This window comes from Synchiropus splendidus, chromosome 4 (genome assembly GCF_027744825.2).
Source record: "Synchiropus splendidus isolate RoL2022-P1 chromosome 4, RoL_Sspl_1.0, whole genome shotgun sequence".
Lineage (NCBI taxonomy): Eukaryota > Metazoa > Chordata > Actinopteri > Syngnathiformes > Callionymidae > Synchiropus > Synchiropus splendidus.
Genome location: NC_071337.1, coordinates 5,892,986 through 5,915,265, shown reverse-complemented (window position 1 = coordinate 5,915,265; position 22,280 = coordinate 5,892,986). Strand labels below are relative to the sequence as shown.

Sequence of the window (22,280 nt, the reverse complement as noted above, 5' to 3'; positions counted from 1 at the left end):
CTCTGAGCGGACACTCGCGTTGTTAAAATGGTGGTCTAGATTTACAAAGATAGGCTTAGTTTCCTGAAAATAATTTGCATAAATGTGATGCAATAAAACTAAAGTGACTGGAGTCTAAGTGGCATGAGTGCAGTGAGATGGTTCTGCTTTGGATCTACTTAAATGCTCTTAGAAGAGTCTTCTGGGACACTGCCACCATATTTTATTTCAACTGAGCTCTGAGAGGGGGAAGACAAGAATCATTTGTTCATCCATCCATCATGGAAATGCTGTTATATAATCCCACTATGACCGTCACTGTAGCTCTGCCACTTATTTATTTTACTGTAATTTACTGTAAGCGCTGTAATTTCCCGTTTTGGGTTACTTAAAGACGGTGTGGATGGCTTACGTTAGTAAGGCTGTGGATAGAGTCGATGACTTTGCTTGTGTTATGTAAAGAAGCAACAAAACAGTCGTTTATGAAAGTTTATTTCCAGGTTTAATCCAAAACAGAACTTGACTCTGTCCTCCCACTACACAGCCTTCTCCTGCTGCAGCGCTGCAACAGAGACAACACAGGTTAAAGAAAACAACAAAGTTAATAGAATTGGACAAATATTTGATCGAGACTAACAGTCATATCTTTGTCGGCGCCAACATCACGTCACTCTCTGTGTGGCGTCTTCCACTCAGTAGACTTGAGTTATTCTGACTTCAACTGAATTCTGGAAAGACAACACAAGCAAACATCACTTAACAAATAAAAAAAAAACTTTTTATCAAAAGCATCTGCAATACAAAACGCATGGTGAGAGAGAATTCTGAGAGTCAGATCTGAAGATAGAACCCAGGTTATGTTCTCTTGTCTTTAAAGGGACCATTTGCCAGGCTCGTGATTAAACTAGAAAGGTACTCGAGAACGCAAACCTCTGGCTAAGCACCTCATTTCAACTCACGTCGAGATTCAGTTTAATTTTTGTCTTATTGTCACAGATTTATTCTGGCTAATATTCTCATCCTGACACCAGGTGGCAGTAACGGATCAACAGAGCTGGTCTCGAGTGACCACCAAGGTACAATTAGGTCCGCGTCGGCCCGTTTCCAACCAACAGCGAAAGTTTTCGTGAAACAAGTTCAGCTGTTATAGACTCATTCCGTCCAACAACAGACGAACAAACCCTCTGACAAGGTCAGGTCTCCATAATCTATGTGTCTAGATATTATTCAACAAGTAGTTTGAAAAATCTCAGGGGCCAAATCAAGGTCACAAAGTACTTTTAAGTGGCCTGCAAGTTAATACCTTTTACGAGGTTCCCTCAGGAAAACTGAGGAAAAAAATGGTGCTACATTTAAATGCAGGATTTTTGCTGCCGATCACTGATACCGATCACATGGATTGACGATGAATTTGTCATCAAAATGATGAGACCTTCTGTCTAAATGATGCGAAAAAAATGAACTTTGAATCATTTTGATTCAGACACGGTTTGATATACCTCTTCAAGGTGGCGAAACCTTGGCGAACACAGAAATGATTCTGTCAAAAGAACAACTGGAAAACATTTCATTTGACGTCGCAGGTGAATCTCTAAAGACTGCCATGTCTGTGAAATATTTACATACTGTAGCGGGACTGAGAGACAGAGAGCACTGCATTATCAAAGTTTCAGATTCAGGTGGCTAACAAACGCTGCCAGAACAGCTACGGATCAGGTCATTTCCATGTAAACAACACCTGAGAATGGCTGCTCATCTAGCTCGGTGAAATGAATGATTATTTCTTATCATTCCGAATGTCAGACCGGCGGGTGTTGCTAAGCGTTAGCTGCGCTAACAGCCTGCTGCTGAGGAACCAGCGATCTCACTTTCATGAGCCCGGAAAACTCTCTGCGCTGGAGCTTTATATGGCGTGTTAAATTTGAAGGCGCTTCCCTGCGCAGTACTTTCTCGTGCATGTGCTGCAGGATGCAAACTTTACAAGACAGATTGAAAAACCTCCACACCAGCCATGCTGCTGCTGAGTGAGCAGCGAGTAGGGAGGAGCAGATACATCACGACCAGCGGGCTTTATCAGAGTTCCGGCTGTCTCACGTGATCGATCAGCAGTGACAGGTAGTGATCGGCATTCACCGATCACACTGAAATCGGCCGATCACGATCAGTGACGGATTGATCGGAGCATCCCAATTCTATAGAATTTTCAAGTTCAGTTCATAATAGACACACCACACTGTTTTTGAAACCACCAAGTTTGTGTTCGAAAGCTTCAGCTTTGCGTGATTTGTACACAAAAACAGTCGATCAATCTAAACAACCCAAGGTCTGGATAGGGCCAACCCTAACCCACAGTTCAGTGTTAAAGAGGCAGGGACCAGGGTGGAGATGAACATTGCATTTTGTTCCTTACCATGGTTGCACCAGCAAATGTCAACCTCCATCGACTGGGCCAGGGTCCTGTGACAAGAGAGACAGACAATGAATACCAGAACATGAGATGGCGCCATCTTTGTGTTTAGTTTTCAGAGTGGAAATCGACAGCTATAAGGTTATGAAATGAACATGCAGTAAGAATGTCTGTCATGTCTGTCTGTCAGTATAAACTGGTTTGAGCTGAATGATGCTATCAAGACAGTCCAAGAAGAGACCTGTCTGCGGGGAGGACCAAACAAATTCAGAACAGATGTCCGTCACTTACAATGGTCGGGAGAGAGTATCTGTTACAAAAGCACACTTGTGACACCCAACACAAGGAAGGTATCACTCCTTGTACAGATGTAGTCCTATGGAATTGCAGGTTTGGTCTTCCAGCCCTCACAGTCGAGGCACAGAGAGCCTTGGGGGGACTTCTGACATCACACTCAGAGGAAAAGACATCTGTCCAATTGGGATGAAAGAAATGGCTCACAGTGCAGTTGAATATACTTGGGTAGCCACAAGGGCTCGACTCCTTGCAGGAGCCCATCAGCTGTGCCACCTACAGACATCCTCTGAGATACAAGACAACAACAGGTAGAGCAAACAATATATTACGCAGCCTTAAATATGAGCAGCCGTGAGAACATTGGTCAGACATAGTAGGTACAGCTCAATACCATTTGGATTTGTGCAAAAAAAAAAAAAAAAAAAAAAAAAAAAAGTACAACACCCCGCCCCCTCCCCCCACATGGTTTTACTGAATATAGAAGCATCAAAACAATTATGGGAAAAGGCCATTTCCACAAGAGTTTGCCAAAATATTACCATCTGAAAGAAGGACATCAGGAAAAAAGTTTAAAAGCCAAAGAAGAAAAAAGGCAGGAAAAGAAAGTGCACACTACATGTCCACTACAGCAGGGATTCTCTAAATGAGGTCTGCAGAGTACACAGGGCCAAAGTTGGCTAACCTGATCATGCCATTAAAAGTGCATTGTGAAAAATGTATTGTGATGAAATGCCCTTGGTGAATAACCGCCAATATCAAGAGAAGCTGGCGGATTAAACAACCTGACATTGCGGTGCACAAGGACCATTGGTCATTTAGTCTGGGACGCACTCGTACCCAAATCTATCTGATTGAACTGGCACAAGGGACAAATATTGAGGTGACAGTGTAGTGGTGAGGATCATGTATTTGCCTTTACAGAAGAATGCACCAAGAAGGCTTGGAGGTTTAAGTTTGTTTTCCAAGATGGTAGGTGCAAAATGTGCACGTCGAGCAAGGCAGCCATTCACCAGATATAGTAGTGGAACAATTTGTTTTCGACATGACTCCATTAGTCAGAAGTGACTACTGGGAAATAAAAGATACGTAGTTAAATAGGTTAACTACATAAATAGGTCCCCTTTAAGGACACAAAAACTTAGAGAACCTGTGCACGAGAGAACCCAATTTCAAAGTTTAATAAAGACAGGAGTCTTCAAAGACATTTTCAAAGGATCTGTCTGATCCTTTCCTGACTCTGAATTGTGCAAGTAATCACTAGTTCCTGTTGAGCTGATGCCTAGTTCGCACACAGCGATACTTCAAATGAGAAACTGAACATTGCTGTACTGACTAAACAAAAGATAAAATGTAAACAAAGATATCCGAGTCAAAATTGAAGTCTGTGTGTCACACAGGAAATCATTCCCCAAATACGACATATATAAGAGAACGGTCATTTTTCAGACACCACAGGTCACAAAACTTAAACCCACTAATGTGGCTGCAGGATAATTGGAGGACTCTACAATGGAGGAAGTTGGCACAAACCTCCAATATATAAGTTTCCTTTTAGTCCATACTGTAATAAATGTCACAGTAACCTGGTTTGGACTTAGATGAGTCAAGTCCTGAAGGTGAGTGTGAAAATGTATAGACCACATGAACTATTCAGCAGTATATGGTAAAATCTTAAAAAAAGAGTGACGGACGGACAACACTCATCGATTCAAGTACAGCTCCCTTTTAAAGCACTCGCACGACAGGCCTTCAAAGGAATCAACAATGTTTTTCAGAGGAAAAGGTAGGTCTTCGGTCAGACTCTTGGGACAAAGCAGAAACTTCTAATTGCAGAGCTTCTGAATATCCCAGAGGAGGGTAGATGTTGCCATGTTTGCATCCACATTCCACATGTGCCACTTACTCGGACATCCACACACTGGTTCATTGGTACACACAAACTCACAGAAGTGCTACGAAAACACTGCACCGCTTACTGTGGTTACCGCACTCACACAAAGGTAGAGGACGAAGGAGTGCACTGTGAAGCCATTCTTCTTGAGTGTGATGCCAGAAGCCCTGTAACCGTCACTTAAGAGTGACATGACATGAGTGTAGACGAGGAGAAAAAAGTTCAGTTGCACTGATATAAACATGGATGGGCCACTTACCTTGTGCATTTGGTAGGTCTGTGTAAGCATACCTCTGGCTGAAGTGCCAACAAGTCCAGGCTTTACAGTCCACTGACTTCTGCAGAACTACTCCTCAACCCAAAGCAGGGAAGAGCCTCAATTGTGGACTTGGGCAGCTCGTCTTTCACAAGCTGGCTGACAGCAGCTAAGTCCTGACTGTAACCCGCTCATACACAAGAAACACACACAACCACTCAGACACTACATATGGCCCTAAAGTAAGATGCGCTCCATATGGAGAAAATCCCGTAACAGATGAGGGTTGAATTTTGTCACCGATTTAGAGAAATCTATTGTCACTTCACTACTGTCCCCAGGTTACGTTTCAGACGTGGTCTTGGGATAAGACCAGAAACGATCCTCAAACACCTTGGTCATAGACGGAGATCAAATGAAGTCACTGTATGACAGTCGATTTTCTTGTCTTCACTGTTGGAGGAGTCACTAGCCTCCGTGAGAGGCCAATAAACAAAGAGCAGAAACAGCAATATAAGATGGAAAAAGCAGCACTGAGCTGGAGTGCAAATTGGGAATTCTCCCAAGATCAACAGCTCTGCTAAAGTTTTGCTCCGATCGATCGGCCACACAACACTATTGGCCAAAGTGAAAAGGTAGGGCAGTGTTATATGGCCATTACTGCCGACCACAAAAACCGATCACCTGTGACAGCCTGCAGTCAGAAAAAGCCCTGTGTGTTGAGTGGGCACCCGACTCCCGTTCCTACTTATTGCTTGCTCACTCACGGAGATGGAGGCAGCTGGTACGTCAGCAAAACTGAGGTGACAGAGCAGGCAACACTCAGTTGGAAAGCTAATAGCTACTAAAAATAAGCTTTCATCAGCCTAGAAACAAAAAACTATTTGTCTTAAGAAGACAAGTCAAGTCATGTAATTACAAATTGATCCATCAGACTTGCATCCAGGATCAGCAGTCTGGCTGATTGGTATCAGTGATCGGCAGCAAAGAGAAAAAAAAAACCCTGAAGGGTGTATCCCTCCTCTGCTACATTTTGTGGCTTAACAAATGCCATAAATGGCAGACTCGCCACAAAAAAACTGGTAGAACAAGAACTGAGGATTCCCCACTATATCAACACTTACAGTAAGAGGAGCAAAGTTTCACCTCTACTTCAGTAACACATATTGGCAACTAATGTTTCACATGTGGCGCAGTTCCTACATTTTGATAAAGGGAGGGTCGGATGGTGAAACAGTATTCACTTTCACTTAACATGTTTCAAATATAAAGGTCCAGGTGTGGCACCAATGGGTGTTGTTGATAGACAGCTCTTTGAAAATGAAAAGTACAGCACTAGATGTCAGTAATAGAAAATTGATCTTCACTCGGTTAGATGACAAAATAAGTTGGGTCCAAAAAATAGGACCATAAAAAGGTTTCCTTTCTACAAGGTCTTCAATGCTAATTGCTTTCAGCATGCCAGGACCCATTTTAAGAAATGAATGGTCATGCATCTATTATATATTAAAAAAAAAAAAAGTCTGCAACTTCCAATTCAAATGGCTTTTTTTGGAAATGACTCAGTCCTCATTCATGTTTGTTTGAAATTTCCATTAAACCAGAGGTTCAAGTGGTCGGCTTCAAACTAGTGGCTTTTCCCCAACAACCTTATGTTGAGGACCAATCCTACTATAGTTGAGCATTCCACAAGATCAAAGCTGCCGATTGTTACGACTTTGTGGATCTGGCAAGTTCCTTCTGATAGTCCAACTTTATTGGCGACCAAACCTGTTAAAGAAAAGAAATTGCACACAACACACAGAGAAAACATTGCAGATTTTCCAAGTTGACACTTGGGTCCGATTATCACAAGAAAGCTGAGGATATATACAGTACGTCCTTTAAGTAGTGTATCACAGTGATACACGCCGCTACAAATACCTATCCAGAAGATAGACCATCCTGAGTAGATAAAGCTATTAAGATATTGCCGTATTAACTATTAACCCTTTAAGCGCCAAAGACGCAAAAGTGTGACAGCAACATTGTTGCATTTAAACAAGCCAAGCTGCAAATAATGTGCTTCATGTAGATACGATGCAATACAAGCTGATGGTGTTTTGAAGTAAGTAGGGTTTGAAAAATGGACATCACTCAAGCTTCATTTCCACATGCGCCATGATGTCGGTCGTCTCCTTGAAAGGCTAATTATTAGGAGTCAAGAATGAACAAATCACTCTCTCTGAGAACTTGTATAGCTACGACTGACTTAGTCCCCGAGTGGAAGGGGTCTGCAGTGGTGTTCAATGTATCATTGCTGCTTAAGAGATGAGGAGAGAATCACAAGTGGATCAGAGAAACATCTGGAAAGGTTATTAATTTAGTATGGCTGCTGCCTGTTGACGTCATAATATCCAAATTAGATGAATTTGTTACCATCCCAAATGTTGGGTCATACTAAAGATGTTTCTTGCTTACAGTACGCCTTTATTTTTAACCAGTGTCAAGCTACAGTCTTTTCCAATATTGACATTAAACTAGAAAAAAATGGAGCTTAAAGGGTTACGTGTTGAGAAGATTCGATGAATAAGCCAGTCAAAGCCTGACGAACGCAGCTTGTGTCAAACAACACAAAAAAGTGCACTGGAGTCACCGACAAGATGGGAGCCTTTGATGAATTGCTGTTCTATCTTCAGTATCCCTCAGGATTTCAAGGTGTGAAAATGGACAAATAACGTCAGTATTGAATTTAGAGACCAATGCAGGAGTGAGCCAGTAATGTTTTCTCTTGGTTTTTTTCTGGTTTCTAATGCAATGCAGCTCACGCTTAAAGGTAGAGCAAGAAAACAGAATGTGGATTAAAACATTCAGTATGTCAGTAGACATGACTTTTAGGTCATTTGAATGTGAATTGTAAACAGTGCCTGAAAACATACTTTCAGGTAGACAGTGATCAATAAACTCAATGTTTTGTTGTTTTTAAGACCTGTGATGAACAGGTCAAGCTCATCTAAACTGTCCTGCAAGCTAAAGAGCAGAGCTGGAGGTAAGCTAGTGAGGGTCGACTATGTAGACATGTTCAGACATGAAGAAATAACCCAAGGCAAGACGTATGGCAGATGTAGAGAGTAGACTCTTATGGATTTTGTTCTGAGCTAAAAACGACTGCTCAGGCACCATTTAGCCAAAAACTCTCCACTGTCCATTACCTGGATTTTCCTGTCAAAAGAAAAGAAGGTATATCACACAAACACAGGGAATAATTCAAGACTCCCAGAGGGAACAATGACACAAACAGGGTCAGGATTGAAGTTAAAAATCAGCATCATAAAAATATCCTTAAATAGGCTCCAAAGATACTAGGAATCCTATTAACAAAAGGCAGTAAGGATTTAAGACTGAAGTATATTTAAAGATATGCCAATAAATTAATGTCCATTTCAATGATCTTACAAGTATTTAATAGCACTCAACAATTACACTTTTGGGGCTAAATAATGAATTAAATGAGTAACACAGGATAACTTTACATACAATAAAGTTTAGATGAATAAGTCATAAGCAATAAGGACTTGTAGACCACGTTTCCATGCAGGGATTAGTCAAACAAAGGCAATAGCTCGATTAAGCCATTATTTTTATTTATTGTTATCTTGAATTATATGCAGCAAAGTGTGAATCAAATTATTCATCAATCTCATAACCATCATGAGGGGTGCAGGGAACCTCATATCATTCCGATTCAATGCCTCGGTTCCACCCAATAGCGTATTACAAGTGAGCACAGCAGACTGGCATTGAGACAGCAGTTCAACTATGTACACCACATTGAACTAAAGAGACACTGAATCAATGCTTTCAAGTGATCTAGGTGTCAACGTCCTGCACCGACGAAAAAAAGCACCCATCACTTTTCCTTGTCAGTTTTCTTTATATTGCTAGAATTGTGCAGAAGTCACAGTCGTTCACATTGCTGGCTGGCTAACGTTAGCCCGAATAGTCCAGTTGTCGTAATGTTATTTCCTTATACCAATTTATTATATCGTACAACCATACCTTTGAGAACCAACTGCCTCAAAACTGGAGAAAGTCAAGTTGCTTGGAGCCCCATCTACATGGCTGCATCACGATCTACACCGCCGCACAGGTTTGAGTATTTACAGAACACTGCACAGCATGGGTCTTACAAAGAACCAAAGTAAATTGTTATGAGATTGTCTTTGGTTCTTCCAAAGGGATTAACTCAGCATTTAGTTCCGATGCACCATGGAAGATCCTCGTCCTACAATAACTAAGCTATAGTTAGACACAGGCTTAACCGAGCTATGGATTATCATGAAAGTATAATACAAGAGAAATTCAACTTTCTCTACCTCAGTTGGACAAAGGTGTTGACATGCATTTTAAAGGTCTGATCTTAGACGAAGGCAATAACCCACTGACATGAAACCGTGGTCTCTTTATTTTATATCATTTATTCTGTTACCGCATCCGATCTAAAAATGTAACTTCTGCTGAAAATTGTTACTGAAAAGCAAAAAAGATGTTTACCTCCAAAAGGAGTCATGTCACTCCATCACACTCACCAGAATCATGAGCATTTACCTGTTTAATCCTCTGTCTTTCGGCAATTCCAATCAAGGCTTGCCTGTTCAAGTCAGTTCCCACCTTCTTACCTTTTCATGACAGTTTTCCCTAGTCACACACATCCTCTCCATCTCCACATCTATCCATATTCATAAACCTGATTAATATCTTCCATTTATCAACATTCTCCACCCAACATCACCACGCCACTAAACCATCTTGCCTCCTTTCGTCTCCGAAAGTTCCCTCACTGGACACCCCCCAATGATATACTCACTTGCAATCAAGTCTCACTCCCAGTGTTGGCTGTAACCTCAATTCTGCTTATTCTCCTTGTGTCAGAGCTCTATAAACCATACCTCATGGCAGGTCTCACTACTACATGGTCTTATAAAGCTGTCTCACTCACAACTATTCCTCCCTTGATCTCAGACTATTACTCTGGATGAGTGATCTCAAAATCATTACGCGAATGTCTCCATCTTGATTCTCCCTGCACCCCCTTTAATATACACACAGCTACTGTCTGGCTTCTATAGATCTTCTACCTTTACACCTCTCCAGCATTACTCTGAACAGTTGTAGTTCACTTTCTTCCATGGCTAAAAAGGTGAGATTAGACAGACAAAACCCTATTAAAGGCTTGTTCTCAGTTTTTTTTTTCATTTCAACCTTTTGTTCATGAAATACTTGTGATAAGAATGTTCTTGCATTCATTTACTTTCATAACCAAGTACACATTGCTGAAAGTGAAATGGAGAGTACTTACTGTCACTGTAGTGAAACGTGTGCAGAAATGTCACACCCAAAGGAGGTTGTTTTGATGTGGTTTAAAACAAAAACGATGATGCAAGTATTTCAAACTTGCATGACAGGCCTTAATAATATGCCCGTCATCAAAATATAAAGTGTTGCAAAACAATCCACGGGGTGATGTAGATGCAAAGACTGAGTTTTCAACTACCAGTGTTTCTCAACATTGTTGAGAAAAGGAAATTAATTACTGAAAATGGAAACTTCTAGAGAGTCCACCATTATACACTTGATCTATGTGACTGATTTCTCTTGATAACAGTTCAGATTGTCTATAGTGTGCAAAACCAAAACAGGTTTGAGTGTTCACACCATCACAGATTACGTCGAAGTTCATTTGGGCCTTCTCAGAAACAGGGTTTACAAAATTGTATATAGGTCCATAGTGTATAAGACATATTCTTCGATGTAATAAATCCAGGGGTAACACACATCTGCACCTGGCAGAGTGAAACTATGCAGCACAAAGAAACTAAATGGATGCTTTGTGTGATTATAAATATTGATCCCAATAAAAGGTAACAAAAACCACAACATACAACCTCACAGATGATCTCATTTAGTCGAGCTCACCGTTGTCTGGGCCCAAACTAGGTCTCTGCTTCACGTCGGCCCACCACAGGCATGTTGGGGATGGTGGGGTGAACCGGAGTCCTCACTCAAAGGTTGTTTTTTTTTTGCATACTCGACACAGGATGAGCATCACCCTTAAATTGATCATTAGCCAACTCATCAGGGAGAAAGCACGTTCACATTCAGGACCAGCCGGTGTACAGTGAAAAAGTCTTCTCCTGGCCTCCTTAGCAGGCTTCTCCAAAAAGCAAAGAATGACAGCTATTGTGGCGGTCATTCAAGGGAATTCACAGGTCAGAATTTGTTGTGGATTGAAGTCCAAAGTTTAGAAGTGGCTTGTTGTAGTTATGTATATACAATTGAATCTGGATAAATAATAAAATACTGGTTTGCAGAAATAAAACCAGCCATTTGGACTACAAGAATGCCATAAACAGGTACATTTTGGCTATTACTGTGGTGCTTTGTGATTTTTTTTTTTTAAATATTAGACAGAATAATGCAATCAAGCAGGGCTTAACATACAAGCATGCTTGTCCAAACTGCACCCATTACTACATCCACTTTGTTAAAAAAAAAACAAAAAAAAAACATTTCATTGTTTAAATTATTCACTCACCCTTGGAGGCTCACACAGACAAAAATGCTCCACACATTTCACAGTCAGGTAACACGTGAAACAATGTGTTTCTGCAAACAACATTTCAATTGAGGGAGGTTCTGAATGGTGGGGTGGAACATGTGCGGGCTGAGTGGTGTCATGATGATGTGTGCAGGTAAACGGCACACCGTCCAAAGCAAAAGTAAATTCCACATGTCCCGACTTGCGAAGAAAATTTTGAATGCATCATTTTGTAAAAGAAAGAACTGTACTAAAGCACGAAACCGACCAACTGGACTTCATCACCTAACTTGTAGTTAAGCGAGAGGGCTCATGTGACCCTGAGCACAACAGCTGAGTTTTGGGGTATCTTCCTGGTGAAAGCAAAACATTCTTAACTGTTAAGTCTCAGGATATGTAATTATGCATGCAATTCAGTTTTTAAAATTCCATGACGGTTCATTCATGCTGGTGAGATATTACAAAAGATGTCTCTCAGTCTAAAAACCAGTCGAGGCCAGGAAGCTTTGGATTATGTATTGAACTTCCTTCAACTGTAAACCGTCACAGAGCAAACCAAGCGAAACGCAATTGCAGTACTAGCCATCCACGTGCATAAAAAAAAGGGGGGGTCCACCCAGGACAAGGGCATAAGTCCAGAGAGGGTTGTGCAACATATTTCAATAATCATTTGAAGGACATCTAATCTAATTTTGGTATCACCATGTGGGTTGGACCTATCTGGAGTGACAGTGTGCGCTGAGGTTGCTGGTTCAATCCTATCTCCAGATCTCATGGTAGCAATGTGCCCCCAAGCAAGACACAGCTCCAAATTGCTCCTGATCATTCAGCAAAGAATGTACGACTCAGGACAAAGCACAACATATGAGGCATTTCCATGTTTTTCCACTGGACTGCCACTAAGCAGCCTGGCAAGTGCTAATTCAGGTAAATTTGTGGGCAGTCAGACAACTGCAACAACCACTGCTGGTAGTAGTTACCACATGCTGGCAAGACAATCTTCAAATTACTTGAATTGTCACGTTTTCCAATGTTATTTGCAAAAACATACTCAGATGTCAGCGATTGCTAACACCATCTTAAATATTAGTGTCATACCACTCAGCAGACAAGGACCTTTTAGCAGCATACTAACTATTCTGACGAATAATTATTGAAAAGTTTGTTCTGATTGAACACATTTCTTTTTATTACACATGCTTTGAATCAAAATGTCTGGCGAAAAAACACAGCCACTGAAAGCTTAAGGAAAGTGTTACAACAATGTCACGACGACTCACAGAGCACTTCTAGAAAATAAAATTATACACGAGACAAGAGGCTCACGCAGTATGGAAGTACTTTTAGTTCTACTGCTGATACAAAATAAAAATCAATTTCCGAAAAAGGACAAATTGGTTGTGTGTAACATTTTATATTTTAAACATCACAATGTGACTCAACATATCGCTAATAGAAGTCATACAAATGTTACTGCAAAGAGCTTGATATCTAAAAACGTGGTTTCTTTGCGGGCCCATCGAACTCCTCACGGACCCTGCCAAAGTTATTGTTACCAGATCCCATGCCCCTCGGACCACCCTGACCAAAGCGATCATTGCGCTGTTGTTGAAAGTGATAGTGAGGCAGGTGGGTTGTTGGTTGCAAGGGATTGTGCATTTAGAAATTTGCACACGTACAAAGTTCATGTCCATGTGGAGTGAAATTGATATTTGTATATACGCAGCAGAAAAACAACAACCAGCAGGAGTCACATCCGAGGGAGTTCGTTCCAAAATGAAGGTCCGCAGGTGCCACAGGTAACATACGGAAAAGGAAGAAGAGGGTAATGTTTTCGTTAGTGAGTGTATAGCTAGCAGTGGTCTCCATGCATTCCAATTATATTGTCCTTACAAGTCAGCATATCCAAAACTGTGTCAAGTATCCCATCAAGAAAGTCCTTTTACAGGACGGTAACTAAGACAGAGATGCCTGTTGATTATCACAGTGAATAAATTAGGACTGGACTTGCTTCAGTATTTAGAACATCAAGTCACAGTAAGGAATGGTCTTGTTGGCCTTCTGATAAGACAAAACTGTTTCTTTAGATGATGGAGGTGTAAAAATGCAGCTGACATCTCAGGCGACACTTTGATCCACAGAACTGTTTGCTTTTCTGTTGGTGTCAAATAATATAAATAGCAGCACACAGACACAGATAGTGACAACTTGTAGTCTGTTTCTTAACTGCGATAAAACCAGAGTTAAATTGGTTTTGTAACCATTCAGGTAAAATGAACATACTATAGAGATCCCCACCCTGGTCCATCAGTTGAACAGTCCTACACTGGCTGTATCAGGTATTTTTGTCATAGTTCAACTAAACTGAGCTCATTAGAGAGATGTTGATATTGACATTGATCTGAGAAGTATTTAGTCAGACACAGGGGGCACCACGATTTGACAAGATGTTAAAATGAGCATCAACAAGTAGTGTAAGATTCAAAGTCGATGCAAAGCAAACACAAATAAACAGCTGTATATCTCAATAAAAGCCAAGTTCTGACTTAAATATGGTCATATGACTGAGTATTCTGCAAGGAATGGAAATGGAAAGGACATGTGACTCATCACCAGACTACAAGCTGCTTTTGTACAGCAAATGACTACCTATGAATATTTTATATGTTTTAAACGAATGCTCATCCACAAACAAGGGTGGTCTCTCTAAACAAACATGAAGCCCCAAGGAAACTGAGGATATATAACTTTTTGTAAGGGTCCCATACACCCTATGACTTTTACAGCCTTTGTGGTAAACTGTTTGCAGAAGGCATGGCTTGAGATGTTTCAGATGAGCCGTTGAGATTACCTGTTATGAAACACCTGTATAATCCCAACCAAACCCCCCCCCGCCCCAAAGGTCAGAGGGAGTCTGATTAACTTCCACCAAATCCTCTTCATTTAGTTCATGTAGATTAAGCATTAGTCACTTGATTTGCGTTGCATTGTGAGAAGTTTCCACTTCAATTAACGTATTTGTCATTGACCATTTACCAAAAAGTGGCACGGTCAAATACGAAAGTGTAAAATAGCAGATTCATGGAGTATTTTATAAAGAGATGCTAACTATGGTGGTTCACTGGGATCTATTGCCAAGAAAAACGTCGGACCCAGAAAGTGACTGCACGATCACAAAGTGATTATTGGAGAGACGGGGAAACTGCAAAATGCATTTGCTTTACAATGACTTTTAAAAGGGATGGGTTTGAGTGCTCATCAGTGAAACACTAAAAGAACTTAATCCAATACTTGGCAGAGATCTCTCTGCCAATCTCAAATCGGCATTAAAATCGGCACCAAAGGCTGGGAGTTCATCAAAATCATATTTCCGGAAAGAGTCAAAATCGTGATGCCCCTGAATGTCAAAGATTCCTTTGAAATTCCCTTGAGCAACAGGAGAGGCTGATCAATACAAACAGAAGATATGTTGTACGACAGTAAAGAGAAAATCTAGTTGTCTGGAAAGCTTAACAATAAACAGAACCTTAGATAGCAGCTCAGATCACAAGATATTTCCACATCTAAAAAAGCTAAAATCACCGTAAATGTAAAGTTAAACGTCTACACAGAGGAGGATAGTGTCAGGCCTATGTTGAAAGAAACGTGTCATACCAGATATTGACTCATTTGGAGTGTATGACTTCTAACTTAAGTGTGGCTGTGCGGCCATAGAGCAACATGTGAGCAAACCAGAGCAGTGTGCTCCATTGAGTCGCAGTTAATGTACAAGGTCTTCACCCTCACCGTTAGAATGGCAGTAAAGAGCACCAAGGACTGTTAGCATTTCAGGTTAGCAGTCAGGTTTATGATAACCATCAAAATCCCAAATTCTGTTTTAAACTTGTATAGAACGGTATATTAAGAAAGTATAAATGAGGCAAGCAAAGCTTCCGAGCACACTCACATTTTCTTCATTAACTTGAAGCAGGGCTGCATTGAAAAAAAAAAACTGCTGGTCCAACTCTATCACGTTACATGAATACTCCTCACTTTTAGGCATCCAAATTCTCGTCAGTGCATCATTATTGCTACTGGGGCTGGGCGAAAATAAACTATGACCTACAATTAGACCTAACCACTGTGAAACTGCTGTTTCGGTTATTTCAGTATTCCCCCTCATGAAATTCTCTTTACCAGATTTACCTGCTGCGCTTTCCACCTACTCTGCCTTGACTACATCTCTTGAATGCATAAGAAATTACTTCAGAAACGCGCGCAACAGAGCAGCCAGTCAAAAAACATAACTGTCTCAAATGGCAGCACTAAGCCAAGTAGAAGTTGAGGTTGTAGACGCTAAAGTAACAGAATCAGTGTGATGGAGGGTTGTTCTTGGGTGTAAAACTGCAGTGAAATTAGTTCATGTATAGTTATTGCACATGAACCGTGTTGCGTACTCATAAAGAGTAACTAATACTTGTGAACACTTTTCATTTACCACTGTATGGAGAATAAAAAGAGTACTGATTGGTATAATTTTGGATTAACTGTAACGAGGAGATTGAATTAATCGTGATTATCATTCTTGCCACAATCGCACAGCCCTAATTGCCACATATGCCACAGTTGCTGTGATCCAGAACACAAAACAGCTTTGTATGTACACGAGCCAAGCAGTGCGAGATATTTCTTATTATATTTAATGCACTTTCAGAGGGTAAGGAAAAAAATGAGTGAGATGTAATTTGGCCCAGGAAACGCTGGTTTAAATGTCCTTTAATACACTGCTGTCCATTTCATGCTAGTGGTCTCAGACTTCAGTAAACAGTGTTCAATGGAGTCCATGACGCGTGTGCTCCGTTTTCATTAGGGAATGGGCAAAGCATACATAAATAGGATTGACTGCAAGTGTGTTGTGTATGTTAATGCTAACATTTCTAATTTAGGATTGGCAATCTGCCGTACACTAAATGAATCTTTTCCAAGTTGCCAGAGAAAAATGATAGCGGTGGAATACGACAATGCAGAGAGAAAAAAATCTTTAAATAAAACTGATGTGTGTGCACATTAATGCTCAAACTGTCCACCAGGAACATAAAAAACAACCCAAAAAAATTGCAGGCTATGTTCATGTCGGTCCCCTCCAGTTGCATCAGCTGATATTCTTTTTTTTTGTCAATGATTACAAGCCCGACACCATTAACCTGCACTATACCAACAACTGTAGACAGAGAAAGTGGATGTGAATTTTTGTTTCAGAAGAACAAAACTCATTAAAACATATGCTTGTTGCTCGCTACCAGGAACTGCTCACCAGACAGTTCTTTTGTCATGTTTTACAACAGACAACACAAACTCATACAAAGATTGTTCAATGGATCTCATAATCCGATCCCTTCAGCAAGACTTCAAGTGTTAGATGTCATACGGCCAACGGTCCAGAAACGTGCCTATCCAGCTCATTGGACAGGGCTTGCAAAAACATTCCAAGACAAATACTAGGATGAGAAGACTTGCTGGTTAGAGCAGATAGATGAGTCGTGGGCTTATCATATTTTATCTTGTATGAAAGAGCAGCTTAATATAACTGAAGGGGACCCATTAACTTGCTTGGATGAACCCAAGCAAAAACAAAAAAACATCACCCACATCTGTTTGCCGTTTAGCAACAGCACTTCCTTGATTCAGGTCGTGACATGGCTTTAAAATTTGAGTTACCAAAATAGGTGAAGCCAAACATCAGCTATATCAATGTACTAAATTCCCAAAAGTGGGATACATTACCATGTCGTTGGCCATTAGCGAGGCTGAGGATGCACCCATTCCCTGTTGGCCATCAAAGCCGTGACCACCCATGGGGAACTTCTGGCCATTGGAACCGAACGGCATGTCTGAAAGTCAACAGAACAAAAATATAAACAAGCTAAAAAGGTAACGAGGAAAAATAATGTCTTTTTATTGTTCATTAACATTGAAGAGACAAAGCAAAAGAACCACAGAGCAGAATGTTTGCTACAATTCAAATGTGACAGTCATTCCTATAGGAACTTTCAATAGATGCAATGCACACAATTGTTCCTACAACCAAAATGGTGTGAAAGTAATAGAACCACAAGTTCCTAGAATCAAAACTGTAATCGCATTCAGAGAATTCAGCCAACTGTAAACCCCTAAAAATTACAGCCAATTCACTGATGGCTGTGTGTGTGGACCAGATTCCCTTTCAGGTGGATCACGTTCACTATCAGATAAACTGTTGTGTGACATGGACATTCAATAGACAACAACCACTTACATGTCACTTCTGAGTATTGTTTCCTGACTAAAGTTAGTATTCAAAAGAAGTTGTCTTCATGGTGAGAATATCAAATAAAAAACTCACCAGGCATGTTCATGTTTCCACCACCGCTAAGTCTCATTTCCCTCTCCATCTGTGGACACAAAAATCAAATTCCAAGATCGGTTTCAACTCCAACTAGTTCATGCCTTTATAATTGATTAATCAGGGTTCAACTATGTCCATGCTTTAACAGCAGCATTTCAACTCACATCCATGAAGTTTCTGAATCCATCTCCCTGCTGACGACGCATTTGCTCTTCAATATCCCGCTTGCGGAGCATATCTTCTTCCCGCCTACGACGCTCCTCTTCTTGTCTGATGAAGATTCACAGCACAGTCCACCAGGGAGTCAGAATGAGGAGCTAAAAACAACTGCATCAAGCAGCTTTACAGTACCTGATTTGCATCTCCTTCCTCTTCTGCATTTCCTGACTGTGTAGCTCTTCCATGCGTCGCAGCTCCTCCTGCCGTCTCATCAGATCTGCAGTCCAAAGCAACATATGTCAACATTTTTTTACTTTTACCAATATATGACAACAAATCATTAAAATTCATATACCTTGTCTGAGCAAATTTGCCTGATGCTCATGATAGGCGTCCTCCATCTCACTCTCCAGCTTTTCGCGAGCTTCACGCATGTTCTTCTCAACCTGTTGCCTTTGCTGTTTCTCCATTTCATCCAAAGACTTCCAGCGTTTGGAGTACTCAAATTCGAATGTGCCAGGACAGGCAAAACGAGGAGGCTCTTCCCGCTCTCTGTCAATATAAAGCAAAGTATAATATCAGACACGTCTTTTTTTCACGTGATCAAAACCTTATTTAAATCTGCAGGTCAGTGCTTCATTGAACAGAAGACCTGACGTAACATCTGCCTTTCCATTGTTTTCCCACTGCTGTGACTTCCTGACCAACTGTTAACATTTCTGAATACCCTCTAGGCTATTCATCTCGACCATCTGCTGCAAGTCTCACAGTCCAACTGAGATGGTCTGTCGTCATCTTGAGATTCTCAAAAACAAAACCTCACCAAATAAGTTTGCACAGACGACATGCCTGATTCTACACGCACCTTCATCAGAACCACAAAGAACAGCCAAACTACACATTAGACAAAATGGATATACACTTACGCTTGATATCTTGGATTCTTCTGAACCAGCTTTTCTGGCAGTCCATCCTCGTCATCACACTGATCAAGAGGCTCCACAACGACCGGTCGGGGTGATCTGAATTGAGCACAGCAAAATGTATAATTATGTTGCAATGAAATACGTTACATAATAGCAAACAAATACTACTCACGTGGTGAGCAGCAAAATGCCCTCATTGCAACGATCCAAAGCCTTCCTGGCAGCAGGTTTCGAACCAAACTCAACAATGCCTTTGCCAGTGGATCGACCGCGCTCGTCTACAATCACAATTGCTCTTTCCACCACTCCAAACTGGGAAAAGGCCTCTTCCAGGAGTTCATTGGAGACGAATGGGGAAAGGTTCTTCACAGACAAAGCAGCAGAGTGTGTGGCAAAGCGAACACGCAGCGTCCTGCCTTTCAATGGTGTCTCATCCAGCTCAGCCTTGGCTATCTCTGCAAGTGCGCGGGACTCCTACAAAATGACAAATGAAGACTGGTTTAAATGTTTGTGGAATCAGAGAATCTCTACGCCACAGTACAAAAAAATGTTTACTCACCAAACGAATGAACCCAAAGCCTTTAGCTTTGTTAATGAAAACTTCACTTGGCTCTCCATATTTTGCGAAAAGTTCTCTGAACTCTTCCTCTGTAATGTCGTTGGGTAAACTGCCGATGAACAAGCGGCAGCGCTGAGTGTAAGGCTTCTCGCCAGGTTTCAGTAACATGGAAAGTGTGGCTTTGAAGCCCTGTAAGGGAGAAAACATTACGCGTTAGCTTATATTTTTGTTCATATAACCTACATGGCAATGACAACTACTCACGGAACCATGCGGACACGTTTAGTGACAACGATGCTGTAATGGTACCGTTATATGTGCGATTATTAACTTAACACCGACCATGTGGTCCATGCGAATCGAATATAGCCATACAAAATTAAAATTGCCGATCTCGTTGGACATTTTGACAGATTTAGCTCGTCGGTGACGTCAGACGATGGCCGACATCCTGCCCATCCCCCAACATGGAAAACAATAACTGACCTACATTCGAACGACGGGCTCTACACAGACAGACGCTATGGCTCCTTGTAAACAGAATTAAAATTTAGCATACATGATTTTGCATAAGTGTCGGCTTCTCGTATGCCTGCTGTACATCGCCGTAAAAGCCGCGTCGGAAGATCGTACACAAGATGGCGGGCCGTGAACAAAGGTTCTCACACAGTTCATGACACACGACTATGAACCACACCTGGCTCTGGACCTCCTCGCCTCCGTTGTTGGATGCAACATTCTGTTGTGTTTGTTGGTCGTTATTCGCTTTCATTCCGGGTCTTTGGTTCAGCTGGTTACCCTGCCTCTGGTTCTGTGGGGGCCCCTTGCGTTGGTTCTGCTGCTGAGGACCAGGCCGCTGACTCTGTTGGTGAGGAGGACCGGGTCGCTGGTTCGGATGTTGCGGGCCTGGACGCTGGTTCTGTTGTTGAGGTCCTGGTCGTTGGTTCTGCTGTGGGGGACCAGGTCGTTGGTTCTGTTGCTGAGGGCCGGGACGTTGGTTCTGCTGTTGAAGGCCGGGACGTTGGTTCTGCTGCTGAGGACCGGGTCGCTGGGTCTGTTGTGGCCCCGGTTTCTGAGCATTTTGTGGGACAGGTTTCGGACTCTGCGGCGGGGGGACCTTCTGGTCTGGCTGAGGAGTGGTCTTGGGCACTTGCTGTGGGGTTGTTTTGGGTCCCTGCGGCGGAGTGGTCTTCGGGCCTTGCTGCGGTGTAGTCGGCTTCGGTCCCTGCTGTGGGGTGGTCTTCGGGCCTTGCTGGGGCGTAGTCGGCTTCGGTCCCTGCTGAGGTCCGGGTGTGGCGCTGTTTTGCGGTGGTCCTGTGGGTGTTTTTATCTGCTGGTTCTTGTTGGCCTGGGTTGGTTGAGTCGGTGTCGTTGGTGCTTTCACCGGAGTCGCAGGCGGCGACTTGAGCTCCTTCTCTGCCGGCTTCTGCTGCCCCTTCTCTGCAGGACCTTTCATCGTCAGGGCCGGTCCTGGACTCGGCGGTGGAATAATAGCGCCTTGATTCTGTTTCGGGCCTTTCGGCTGCTGGCCCTGTTGCCCCCCTCGGTTAAAATGATTGTTTCCTCCACGACGGTTCTGGTTCTGAAACGGGTGATTCCTGAAGTGAGGGTTGCCCATAAAACCTCCGCGCATAGGTCCAGGTCCTCCACCCCGACGTTGGTGGAAGTGATTCATCCCCATCCCGCCGAAGTTGTTAAATCGAGACATTATTTAAGCTTTGACGTTAAAAGGGTCCAAACGATACAGAGACGCAGGATGCGTGGCTGTGTCAGCGAGTCAAAATGGCGGCGATTTTAATGACGAAGAAGATCTAGGGAGCTGCTCTCGCGAGGGGAGGGGCCACGTCGCTCATTGGTCAGGGGGCGGGGCCTTGTCATTGCGCATCCTTTAAAGTGGCATCAGCTTTTATTATTTCCCTGCGTTTTCATTGACATATTCTATTGCTATTTATCGCATTCTTGAAAATGAAACACAAGTAATTAACATTAATATTAATGTTATTTTTTTATTTGAATCAGTGAAAGTTTACCACTCATTACTGCCATCTACTGACAGTCACTTCAGCTCATTCCTGATACAGTCTTTGGGTTTACAATGATATTTCCTTCAAGGCCACATTCTTTCCTTTAGAGGAAAAACAATGTCAAATTAAACGTGTTTGTGACTTAGATATGAAACCGTAGAATAAGTTGATTGAATATTATTTCATTTTATCTAAAGACTCAATATAAATGATGAAAAATTGAAAACGATTTTTATAGGCACTTAATTACAATGTATTTTCTTATCTTTATATAATCTAACTTTTTCTTTTGAAAGGAAAACAACACAAATGACTCATTAAAAGAGTGTAATTCAGAAAGAAGAAGGAAAAAGAAAAAGAAAATTAGCAAGTTATATTTGAGATTCAGACTGTAACTGTACCTTTGCTCTGGCTTTGTGAGGGCTGCACTTCGTCCACCTACATCTGAAGAGGAGAGTAACCACCAACTGAAGGTTACTTACTATGAAACCTTGTATTCTTGGCTTCAGTCCAGACGTTTTTCCACAACTGCCGCACTGTCACACATGTTTATAATGCTATCCTTGTGAGGACATAGTGAGGTTTCTCATTGCTATGCTTCACGTAGCGCACTAAACCTAATCTTCCAAAACAAATGGATAACATTAACCAGGACTCTTAGCCAAACATAAACCCAGCTATAATTACCGAGTTACTGTGACTTCATCCTCAAATTCAGGCTTAACCACGGATGCATTATGGCCTCAAAAGGCAGGCTTAACAAGTGCACACACACACACCCTAGTGCTGAACAGTGGACAGCAACACAAATTAAAGCATTAATTGCAATAAAGAAAAAAAA

General features: G+C 41.8%; 1 protein-coding gene across 2 annotated transcripts; it reads right to left on the bottom strand.

The window, feature by feature from the left end:
* Positions 1-445: 445 nt before the first annotated feature.
* sfpq (splicing factor proline/glutamine-rich) lies at positions 446-21,210 on the bottom strand. 2 transcript variants are annotated; one of them, XM_053861585.1, is made up of 12 exons: positions 20,113-21,210; positions 19,416-19,604; positions 19,029-19,330; positions 18,857-18,952; positions 18,286-18,482; positions 18,123-18,207; positions 17,936-18,041; positions 17,769-17,817; positions 17,171-17,277; positions 2,390-2,436; positions 617-707; positions 446-541 (listed from the first exon to the last, which is right to left on the bottom strand). In XM_053861585.1, the coding sequence occupies exons 1-10, from the start codon at positions 21,121-21,123 to the stop codon at positions 2,410-2,412; spliced, it is 2,169 nt and encodes a 722-aa protein (XP_053717560.1). In that variant the 5' UTR covers positions 21,124-21,210; the 3' UTR covers positions 446-541; positions 617-707; positions 2,390-2,409. The 2 variants fall into 2 exon arrangements, with proteins under 2 accessions (XP_053717560.1, XP_053717559.1); XM_053861584.1 differs by lacking the exons at positions 446-541; positions 617-707; positions 2,390-2,436 and adding an exon at positions 7,956-13,009.
* Positions 21,211-22,280: the final 1,070 nt, after the last annotated feature.